The 12612-nt window shown below is 44.2% G+C and overlaps 1 protein-coding gene across 1 annotated transcript in view; it reads right to left on the reverse strand.

Annotated features, from left to right (window-relative positions):
• Window positions 1-11830, reverse strand: part of gucy1a2 (guanylate cyclase 1, soluble, alpha 2) — a 308256-nt gene extending 296426 nt beyond the window's left edge. Inside the window, exon 1 of the mRNA XM_070891517.1 lies at window positions 11602-11830. Coding sequence (XP_070747618.1) covers window positions 11602-11805 — 204 coding nt within the window. The 5' untranslated portion in view covers window positions 11806-11830. The remainder of the gene's footprint in view (window positions 1-11601) is intronic.
• Between the last annotated feature and the right edge of the window lie 782 nt (window positions 11831-12612).

A 12612-nucleotide genomic window follows, 5' to 3' on the forward strand; every position in this document is an offset into this window, starting at 1 on the left:
GGAAGTCGGTTCACTGTCCCTTTGTGTGTGACTGAGAGCATGGCGCTGCCAAGGGCTGGGATGATTTCTTTGGTATAGGTCCTTAGTTTGGTGTCGACCCTTGTGAGCTTTGGTCTGTCTCTTTTGTGCGGCCACAGCTGTTCAAATTGTTGAGCGCTCATGAGAGATTGACTCGCTCCCGTATCCAGCTCCATGTTGACAGGTATCCCGTTGAGTAGGACCCTCATCATTATTGGAGGCGTCTTGTTGTAGGAGCAGTGGCCATTGATCGTGTTGACCCGCTGTACCTCGGTGTCCCGGGTACTGTCCCCACCGTCTTCTGGCTTCTGGTCCGCTTTCCGACCCTTCCGATTCGTATACCAGCCGAGCTGCCGTTTTTCTGCACATGCGGGCCAAATGCCCTGTTTAGTCGCAGCTTCTGCAAACAGCATGCTGAAATCGACACCCCCTTGAAGAGTGCCTTCCCCCACATCTCCAGCACAGACCGCTTCCATTGTTTCCAAAGGATGAGCTGCGTCTGGCTGATCTCTCTTGAGCTTCTCTCAGTTTGTAGTTGATTGCTCGCATTGTGGGTTGATGAGGTGTGAACAGCCGTTCATGTGGCCCTTGATGGCTTCTGGTGCCACTGCCTGCTGTTGAGGGCCTGCTCACCTGCCTTTGTCTGTGTGTGGGGGTAGCGGCTTGTTTCACACTGTGAACCCCTTGTTCCGATATTTCGTTAGTTGCGTACCCACTGTGTCGATCAACCTCGTTTCTTCTTCTCCTGCCAAGAATGTCTGTGCAACCAGTGCTGCTGCCTCTAGGGTCAAGTTCTTGGTCTCTATGAGCTTTCGGAATATGCCTGCTTGGCCTATTCCTTCAATAAAAAAGTCTCTCAGTACTTCTCTCCTTAGTTCATCGGAGAACTCACGTAAGCTAGCCAGCCTCCGAAGTTCCGCCACGAAGTCGGGTATGCTCTGGCCCACACAGCGTCTGTATTTGTAGAACCTGTGTCTGGACATGTGTAGGCTGCTCGCTGGCTTCAGGTGGTCTCTTACCAGTGCGCTCAACTCTTCAAACGACTTGCTTGCTGGTTTCTCGGGTGCCAGCAGGTCCTTCATTAAGGCATATGTTTTCGAGCCACAGCTGGTCAAAAGATGGGCTCTTCTCTTGTCTGCCTTATGGTCGCCCAACCAGTCTTTGGTTACGAAGCTTTGCTGGAGCCTTTCTATAAAGTCCTCCCAATTATCTCCAGCATTGTATTTTTCATCTGAGCCGTTGGTCGCCATTCTGTGAAATCTGTAATCCCGTAACTTGTCGCCACTGTAAAGTCCTGTCCCTGCAGTACAGATTCACACGAGGCACATACTGAAGTCAAGGTCACTCAGGACCTGCACCTTTATTACACAGCTCTCGAATGCCACACTTGCCTAAGACCTGTCCTTACATACCTGTCTGGGACAGGTATCCAGTGTCTCCTGCAAGTGCACCCCTGGTGGTAAGTAAAGCTTGTGGTTACAGGTCATCTCTAGTTACAGTCATGTATAGCATAGTAAGATACAGTTATGAACAGTAGTGTGAGATAAATGACAAAGGCCAACATACCATTTGCCTTCTTCACCGCCTGCTGTACCTGCATGCCAACTTTCAGTGACTGATGAACCATGACACCCAGGTCTCGTTGCACCTCCCCTTTTCCTAATCTGCCACCATTCAGATAATATTCTGCCTTCCTGTTTTTGCCACCAAAGTGGATAACCTCACATTTATCCACATTATACTGCATCTGCCATGCATTTGCCCACTCACCTAACCTGCCCAAGTCACCCTGCAGCCTCTTCGCAACCTCCTCACAGCTCACACCGCCACCCAGTTTAGTGTCATCTGCAAACTTGGAGATATTACACTCAATTCCTTCATCCAAATCGTTAAGGTATATTGTAAATAGCTGAGGTCCCAGCAGTGAGCCCTGCGGCACTCCACTTGTCACTGCCTCCCATTCCAAAAAGGACCTGTTTATCCCAACTCTCTGCTTCCTGTCTGCCAACCAATTCTCTATCCACGCCAGTACATTACCCCCAATACCATGTGCTTTGATTTTGCACACCAATCTCTGATGTGGGACCTTGTCAAAGGCCTTTTGAAAGTCCAAATGCACCACATCCACTGGTTCTCCCTTGTACACTCTACTAGCTACATCATCAAAAAATTCCAGATTTGTCAAGCATGATTTCCCTTTAACAAACCCATGCTGGCTTGGACTGATCCTGTCACTGTTTTCCAAATGCGCTGCTATTTCATCCTTAATAATTGATTCCAACATTTTCCCTACAACTGATGTCAGACTAATCGGTCTATAATTTCACGTTTTCTCTCTCCCTCCTTTTTTTAAAAGTGGTGTTACATTAGCTACCCTCCAGTCCATATGAACTGATCCAGTCAATACACTGTTGGAAAATGATCACCAATGCATCCACTATTTCTACGGCCACCTCCTTAACTACTCTGGGATGCAGACAATCAGGCCCCGGGGATTTGTCGGCCTTCAATCCCATCAATTTCTCCAACACAATTTCCTGCCTAATAAGGATATCCCTCAGTTCCTCCTTCTCACTAGACCCTCGGTCCCCTAGAACATCCAGCAGGTCATTAGAGTCTTCCTTCGTGAAGACAGAACCAAAGTACTTGTTCAATTGGTCTGCCATTTCATTGTTCCCCATTATAAATTCACCTGAGTCCGACTGCAAGGGACCTACGTTTGTCTTCACTAATCTTTTTCTCTTCACATATCTATAGAAGTTTTTGCAGTCAGTGTTTATGTTCCCGGCAAGCTTCCTCTCGTACTCTCTTTTCCCCCTCCTAATTAAACCATTTGTCCTCCTCTGCTGAATTCTAACTTTCTCCCAGTCCTCAGGTTTGCTGCTTTTTCTGGCCAATTTATATTCCTCTTCCTTGGATCTAACACTATCCTTAATTTTCCTTGTTAGCCACGGTTGAGCCACCTTCCTTGTTTTATTTTTACTCCAGACAGGGATGTACAACTGTTGAAGTTCATCCATGTGATCTATAAATGTTTGCCATTGCCTACCCACCCTTTAAGTATCATTTGCCAGTCTAATTGAGTCAATTCACGCCTCATGCCGTCAAAGTTAGCTTTCCTTAAGTTTAGGACCCTAGTTTCTGAATTAACTATGTCACTCTCCATCTTCATAAAGAATTCTACCATATTATGGTCACTCTTCCCCAAGGGTCCTCGCACAACAAGTTTGCTAATTAGTCCCTTCTCATTACACATCACCCAGACTAGGATGGCCAGCTCTCTAGTTGGTTCCTCGACATATTGGTCAAGAAAACCATCCCTAATACACTCCAGGAAATCCTCCTCTACCGCATTGCTACCAGTTTGGTTTGCCCAATCCATATGTAAATTAAAGTCGCCCATGATAAATTCTGTACCTTTATTGCACACATCCCTAATTTCTTATTTGATGCTGTCCCCAACCTCACGACTACTACTTGGTGGTCTGTACACAACTCCCACCAGCGTTTTCTGCCCTTTGGTATTCCACAGCTCCACCCATAACGATTCCACATCATCCAAGCTAATGTCCTTCCTTACTATTGCATTAATTTCCGCTTTAATCAGCAACGCTACCTCACCTCCTTTTCAACAGAACCCAAAGCGGTGTATCTGTTTTGCAGGGGGATGACTGCAGGGGACCTCTGCACTACCTTCCTTGCACTGCTCTTCCTGCTGGTCACCGATTTACTATCTGGCTCTGTACCCTTTACCTGCGGTGAGACCAACTCGCTAAACGTGATATTCACGTCATTCTCAGCATCGTGCATGCTCCAGAGTGAATCCACCCGCAGCTCCAGTGACACAATGCGGTCCGTCAGGAGCTGGAGGCGGATACATTTCCCACACACGTTGTCGTCAGGGACACCGGAAGCGTCCCTGACTTCCCACACAGTACAGGAGGAGCATAACACGTGTCCGAGCTCTCCTGCCATGACTTAACCCTTAGATGAACTTAATTTGGCAACAACAATGCTAAAGGTTACTTACTGATAGAGAAAAAAAAGAAAAGCTACTTACCAATCACCAGCCAATCACTTACCCCCTTGGCTGTGACATCACATTTCGATTTCCTTCTACTTCTTTTTTGCCTTCTCTCCCTGCTGCAGCTGCACCGGCACACCTCTCGCCAAACTCACCACGCTGGGCCTTTATAGGCCTCCCCACACTGCCTCACTGACGCTGCTCGATCTCCCGCTGCCTCTCGCCAAACTCACCACGCTGGGCCTTTATAGGCTTCCCCACACTCCCTCACCGACTCTGCTCGATCTCCCACTGCTTTTGATCATTCCTCCTAATCTTTTCTATTTTGGCTTTATGTCTGTTTTTCTTTACAACTTTATAAAATGTCTTCGGACATTTTTCCATGCTAATGGTACTATATATATGCAAATTGTTGTTGTTGAAGTGTTTTCAGTTGAGAAGTTGTTTTAATGAAAAACTCATCCTCATTAATAATTAAAATATCTACACTAACTAAAACAAGTAATCGTCAAATGGAAAAACAAATACACCTTTAGCATTGACAGAGCATTAGGTAAAGCATTAGTTTTCAGTTTATTGCACACATGTGATAAAGAACATACCCAATGTGAGTTTGCAATAGACCTCACAAATCCAAACATCAATGCAATCAGCTGAAGTTCCCAAATCTGCTTAGAATCAAGGTAGCAGCAACAGCGGTGTCAGGAAAGCACTTTGCCTCAAGGTCTTTAAGGATTGTTCTATTTTAATAACTCTCTTTTCAACGTTTTTACTCGACAAATAAAGCATATGAAATGTCTGATGCCTTCAGTTCACATTTGCAGTGCTCTGAATTTTCGTACAGATCTAGTGTTGAATGGTACACTCTCTGGAGATGGAACTGTTATAGTGATGAGACGTGCTGTTTATTAGCTTCTGGCATCAGCAAATCTCCTCGGTTGCTTGTTTTTTAAATAACTGTCTTCTACTCATTTAAAAATGCGCTGTGTACATCTGGATGGCTGTAAAAATGTATTCATTAATATTGTTTCTTGCACCTCTTTTGTTGCCATGTTTTGTGTTTTATTGGTTAAAGGCAACCTGTGAGAAAACATTATCTATAAAATGTTACTCGGTTGACATTGCCTACTTCTGCTTTACTGACATCATGAAAGGGGAGTGCTACCCATTGTTCACCAACTCTATTCATGATGGGAATGATCCAGAACTTAATGATGTCACAGCAGGGGGATTTCTACATAAAAAATTTGTTCCCAATCTGCCATATCATCAGTTCTAAAAACAGAAAACACAGAATCAAAAGGTGATGTAAGCATAAACATCAATATTTTCCTTAATAATATGTAGGATTACATGCTGGTATAGATGAATACTATTTCCTTTTAAAAAGGGAAACAGCCATTATCTATTGGCTATGTGACCAAAATGTGTTTTAGCTATATGCTTGGTAAGTGCTGAAGAGCTCCTACTAGAGTCGCAATGCGGATTCTGCCCACTAAGGGGCACAACGGACATGATCTTCAACGCGCGACAAATCCAAGAAAAATGTAGGGAGCTGCATCAATCTCTGTACATGGCTTTCTTTGACTAACAAAGGCCTTCAACTCGGCTCCTCTCAAAAATTTGTCACTATCCTCCGCCTGCTTCATGATAACATGCAAGCCGTGATTCTTACCAACAGATCCACCACAGACCCAATACAAGTGCAGACCTGGGTCAAGCAAGGCTGTGTCATCGCACCAATGCTCTTCTCAATCTGACTTACTGCAATGCTTCATCTCACCTTTAACAAGCTCCCTGCTGGAGTGGAGATAATCTACAGGACAAGCGAGAACTTGTTCAACCTCTGACACCTCCAGTCCAGATCCAAGGTTGTTCCAACCTCTGTCATTGAATTACAATATGCAGATGATGCTTGCGTTTGTGCACACTCAGAGTCCGAACTCCAAACCATTATTGACACCTTCACTGAAGTGTACACGAGTCTGGGCCTTACATTAAACATCAGTAAGACAAAAGTTATCTACCAAGCTACACCCGCCACTCATTACTGCTCCCTGATTATCAAGATCCATGACGAGACCTTGGACAATGTGGAGCACTTCCCATACCTTGGGAGCCTACTATCAGCAAGGACAGACATTGATTATGAAGTCCAACACCGCCTTCAGTGTGCAAGTGCAGCCTTTGGCCGGCTGAGGAAAAGAGTGTTCGAAGACCAGGATCTCAAACCCGGCACCAAGCTCATAGTCTACAGAGCAGTAGTGATACCCGTCTTCCTATATGCTTCAAAGACATGGACTATGTACAGTAGGCACCTCAAAGCACTGGAGAAGTACCACCAATGCTGCCTTTGCAAAATCCTGCAAATTTATTGGCAGGATAGGCGCACCAACATCAGCGTTCTCTCTCAGGCCAACACCCCAGCATCGAGGCATTGACCACACTCAATCAGTTCCGATGGACGGGCCACATAGTCTGCATGCACTATCCCAAAACAAGCACTCTACTCCGAGCTACGACATGGCAGGCGAGCCCCAGGAGGGCAGAGAAACCGCTTCAAGGACACTCTCAAAACCTCCTTGAAAAAAATGTAACATCCCCACCAACTCTTGGGAATCCCTGGCCCAAGACCACTCAAAGTGGAGGAGAAGCATCCGAGAAGGCGCCGAACACTTCAAGTCTCTTCACCGGGAACATGCGGAAGCCAAGTACAAACGGCGGAAGGAGCGTATGACAAATCAAGCACCCCATCCACTCGTGCCTCAAACCATCTGCCCCACCTGTGACAGAGACAGTAGTTCCCGCATTGGTCTCATCAGTCACCTTCGAACTCATTTTAGTGTGGAAGCAAGTCATCCTCGACTCCGGGGGACTTGCCTAAGAAGAAGGTAAATACTGCACTGACTGTCTAAAATCTATACAAGCAGTTTCAATTAAACAAGTATTAAGAAAATATCATCTGACCGGCTCTGCCATGGAGTTGAATTAAACAAAATAGACATATATTTCTGAACACTAATATCTTAACTATTCCAATGTCACCTTCCAGACTGCTCGAGCACTGATAGTTTTAGTCAGGAATAGTTGCAAACTGTCAAGGTTACACCTGCTAATTCTTAACTAATGAAATTCCGTATGGATAATCACACTATTCTGTTTTTGTATGAATTAAGTTCAGTTGTACTCATGTTACACCAGGGGCAACTTAGATCCATGTTTCTTGATAGACTTACTGCTCTTTATGTTTACGTTTCTATTTACTGCCTGTACAGATGTGGTATGTGAATGTGTCACCCAATGTTGCCAGAGTGCAATTTATAGCTCTTTTTGTCTCCTCTTGCTGTCCTGTGAGTAAAGCAAGGGAATATTGTGAGGAGGCAGAGCTATCTGAGCAGTCATAGAGCAAGTGATAGGACTGTATTAATACTATAGGACTTGTAGTTCCTGATTCTTAACACTGATTTAGTACAATGAATTGTTACACCAGGGATCACTTGCAGAGTAACTCAAGGTATTCAACTCCTAATTAAATGGTTTTGAATTTAGTCTCAGGGTACATGTTACCTACAGCATATACTATTTGATGAGTTTCTTAATTTCTTATACCCCAACACCCTGCTCCAAACATAATCGCCCCCCCCCCACCCCCCCACCTCCCCAATCCCTCCTATCTGGAAAAGACTGAAAAGTGTACTACCAGGAAAGAAAATAGAGAGTTTAAAAAAAGGAAGAAAAATAAAGTAACTCTATAGAAGGAAGGTTACTACAGTGTACATTGCCTTTGAAAGAAGGAAAAGAAAAACTTGGATTTATATAGCGCCTTTCATGACCACCAGACATCTCAAAGCACTTTACAAGCAATGATGTACTTTTGGAGTGTAGTCACTGTTGTAATGTGGGAAGTGCAGCAGCCAACTTGCACACACCAAACTCCCACAAACGACAATGTAATAATGACCAGGTCAGCTGTTTTTTGTTATGTTGATTATGTTGGCCAGGACACCAGGGATAACTCCCCTGTTCTTCTACGAAATAGTGCCATGGGATCTTCTACGTCCACCTGAGAGCAGACAGGGCCTCGGTTTAGCGTCACATCTGAAAGACAGCACCTCTGACAGTGCAGCACTCCCTCAGCACTGCACTGGAGTGTCAGCCTAGATTTATGTGCTCAAGTTCCTGGAGTGGGACTTAAACCCTCAACCTTCTGATTCAGAGGCAAGTGTGCTACCCACTGAGTCACAGCTGACACTGTAACACAATTTGAAGTTGTGTTCTCAATTTCCATGTTTTTTTTTTAAATCGGCATCAAAAATGTTAAATACAGAAGTACATTGGGATTGTTCAGGGGTGTTTTCCTTTCTATTACTTTATGTTATGTTTGGTATTTCAAAAGTTAGATTTCAATTTGACTGTAGTAGTCTGGTTACTAGCTACTCTGCTCCTGCATCTAAATCCAGGCATGCAGCATGAGGTAACTAGATGATTTTGAATTCATAAAATTGCCAGATAGAGCATTTGTAAGGAATGCTGCAGATTTCCTACCATTTGAAATGTTAAGAAAAAAAATCTGCATGTATTTTTTTAAACTCTGAACTTTTTATTGAAAGTGTTTCCCAGTTATATATTTATATTAAGAATACCAAAGATAAATAATGTCATTGGCTTATCTCTGTCGGACTATATCTTTTGATGATTTGTCTGTTTCTTTCATCGTGGTCCAAGTCATACAATAGGAGCATAACTAACTAAATTAACACAATTACTCACCACTTAAAATAATATTTTTGCCCATTTCTAAACATATTTGTATCATTAAAAATAATGATATAGTTTCTTCAATAGTTGAATTGGTAAATATACTGCCAGTTTAATACTGAGCCATAGAGGCCAGGAAGGTTCAAGTTCAATCCCCAGTCTGTACTACTAGCTGATCTCAGCCAGGGTAGCCACTGGGAGCTGCAACTGGCTTCAGCACCTCTGGGCTCCTCATTGCCAACCAATGACTCAGGCTCGAAAGCATATGTGTATAGAAGTCAACAGCGAGCAGGATTGCACTCAGAGTGATGGCCTCCATATTAAAATAGTCTGCTGAATCTCACTGGTCAGGCTCAGACATGAAAAATAGCCCCTTGGGCAGGGTACCAGAGAGTGGCAGCACCTTGTCACTGTCATCATCATCATAGGCAGTCCCTTGGAATCGAGGAAGACTTGCTTCCACTCCTGAAGTGAGTTCTTTGGTGGCTGAACAGTCCAATACGAGAGCCACAGACTCTGTCACAGGTGGGACAGATAGTAGTTGAGGGAAGGGGAGGGTGGGATTGGTTTGCCGCAAGCTCTTTCCGCTGCCTGCGCTTGATTTCTGCATGCTCCTGGCGTTGAGACTCGAGGTGCTCAGCACCATCTCGGATGCACTTCCTCCACTTAGGGCGGTCTTGGGGGTCAGTGGGGATGTCGCACTTTATCAGGGAGGTTTTGAGAGTGTCCTTGTAATGGTTTCGCTGCCCACCTTTGGCTTGTTTGTTGTGGAGGAGCTCCGAGTAGAGCACTTGCTTTGGGAGTCTTATGTCTGGCATGCGAACTATGTGGCCTGCCCAGCGGAGCTGATTGAGTGTGGTCAGTGCTTCAATACCGGGGATGTTGGCCTGGTCGAGAACGCTAATGTTGGTGCGCCTGTCCTCCCAGGGGATTTGTAGGAACTTGCAGAGACATAGTTGGTGATATTTCTCCAGCAAGTTGAGGTGTCTGCTGTACATGGTCCATGCCTCTAAGCCATACAGGAGGGTGGGTATTACTACAGACCATGAGCTTGGTGGCAGTTTTGAGGGCTTGGTCTTCAAACACTCTTTTCCTCAGGCGGCCGAAGGCTGCACTGACGCACTGGAGGTGGTGTTGGATCTCGTCGTCAATGCCTGCACTGTACCCCAGCACATGCAGCAGTTTCAGGGAAAAGGGGAGAAAATTGTAGGAAAATAATTTTCTAAATGCTGCCACCAGTCCCCCCTCCACCGCACCCCCACCACCCCCGCACCCCCACCCCAACCAATGCAAAAGAGTCTAAAAAGAGAAAATGGTGGAAATACTCAGCAGGTCAAGCAGATTCTGTGGAGAGAGAAAGAGTTTTATCAGGTCAATCATTGTCATCGACCTGAAACGTTAACTCTGTTTCTCTTTCCACAGATGCTGCCTGACCTGCTGAGTATTTCCACCATTTTCTGTTTTTATCTCAGATTTCCAGCATCCACAGTATTTTGTTTTAGGTATATCAGGTCTCAATTGCCAATACCTGCAACTTTTTAAACTATAATGAATGCACATTGGCCTCCAAATAATTCACATTTGAGAGCAAAACAAGATCAGAAATGAACTAACAATTTAATAGCAATATACTTTAATTTCACTCAAAGTACTTCAAAAAGCTATCTTTGATATAAATGATACAAAATTGCCATTGGAAGATAACCAAAGTTAGAAAATAATATAAAACAGGAAAAGTATTTTTGGTGTTCATTACTATCTATAATACGATCCAGAGATGTAACTATTGCATTTTTAACCTGTTCCGTTTCATTTTCCCTTTAACAATAGCCGAATATGGTAATAATAAAATATAAATTAGATGAAATAAGTAAAATCCATTCATTAGGGGATAGTGCGCCAGCTGGGAAGCAGCTGAAGAGGTTTAAAGGTAGTCAGGTGCTGAATATTATTCATATTTTACAGAGTATGTTTATTTGATAAATATTTTTAAGGACGTTGTCTCCTTTTGCCGATTTCGTACAATAACAACATTGAAATAAAACGAAAGGACGGCGTTTTCCAATATGAGGGCAATCGCCAGGCAAAATTCAACGCTGGGTGTAATTAGCGCAATCACTACTCGGAAATAATAACCAACATTTGCTGAAATGTGGTGTTGCTAAAAAAAAAGTTGGATGGTCCTCTAAAGCAATTAAAAAAAGATGATCTAAAACAATAGTTACATCAATACACTTAAAATCTAAATGGGAATGGATTGCAACCAACAGCACTGACTTTGAAAGTCTCTCTCCACAGAATTAATTTGAAAGCATCGGTGTGATCAACATATTTTTGCACAGAATTGTATTTTAGGATCTTGTATTATCAGTGCTGTTAATGGTATGCGTGGATCCATTCGCTTAGCAAGAGAAGCTTGGAAGACTCTTTAAGGATACCAAGCTGTCACTATTTCTAAATAGAACTACCAAATATCACACCGACTTTGATTAATCCGAGAGGGAGGACCTGGCTCCATAAAGTGACGAATGCACCATTCCTAATAGTCACTAATAAAATTGTCTAAAACTTTTCACCAGCATATTCATATGATTAACAAAAATGGACAGAAACAGACGCCAATACTGAACCCTGAAGCCCACTGAAGCACCAGAACAGGGCTCAGAACTAAGTGTTGTGATTGTATGCACAAGATAAGTGCCCGAGTGTGAAGAGAATGAAAATGCAGCGGAAAGAGAGGCTGTATGGGGAGTAAAGCGGGAAGGATGAGACAGGGGAGCGTGCATTTATCGTCTCTTTACCGTTGGAAAGACAAGTTTCCGGATGCTCTCTCCCAAACAGTCCAGATTAACGCGCCTGCGAGCTGCGTTCCTGGTGCTGGTCCCTGAAACTGAGCTCTTCCCATTCAACACCCGCGAAAATGGACATCCCCCGTCCTCGGGACTCTCCGGGTAATCCGAGCCGGTGGAGCTGAACGATTCGGATGAAATCTTCCTCCCAGACATCCTAGTCAATCCGACATTAGTCCGAAAAGGCGCCGAACCCCAAACTGCCGCTCTGCTCGTCGGCTCCGCTCATCCCCAAGCTTTATAGCTGCGATCGCCACAGGAAATTAGTCACCGACAGCGCGCCTTCACCTCAGCGCCCATGTCTCTCCTCTCCACACAATCCCTTTCTCTCCTTTTGTGTTTCCCTGAGAATAAACATTTTTTAAGCTCACGGTTCTTGCGATCACGTGTTTTCAAACGTCTTTAATGTCGCCCCAAATTGTCCTTAAAAGCCACGGTGACACGTCCCGAGGGACCCGCTCTCCACCCTGCCTGGGAAATATTTCCACATCACACAGAGATACCAAGGACCACACTCACACCATCAGCCCTCACAGGGACCGGCGAGCCATTCCGGCCTTTCACATCCAGACCAATACTAACACCTTGCTTTCCTCCTAAAATCACAGATCATTGTTTGATGTGCTCTTAATAACAACTCTACTATAAAGCATAACCTCTCCGTACAAAGGAGGCATATGGAGGTTATGTTTTGCAGTAAGATTGGGAAAGCAGGCAGTTTAGTTTCATGGTCTGTTGGCTTTAACAATAGTGCTTGAATAACTATAAATGAGAGGGGGAACTACCTATAAATGTTTCTATATGTACAGCAAAAGGCAAAAGTAATGGTACAATGTCGCCTGCCTCGTCTTTAGGTCTAGATATCAGAAAGGGTTAATAAGTGTCTGATGGTAGCAATAAATCCGTGCAAATGTGCGACACATCCCTCAGAAATTGACCCCTTTTACCCTGGCGGAATGCCGT

Source organism: Pristiophorus japonicus, chromosome 10, assembly GCF_044704955.1.
Source record: "Pristiophorus japonicus isolate sPriJap1 chromosome 10, sPriJap1.hap1, whole genome shotgun sequence".
Taxonomy (NCBI): Eukaryota; Metazoa; Chordata; class Chondrichthyes; family Pristiophoridae; genus Pristiophorus; species Pristiophorus japonicus.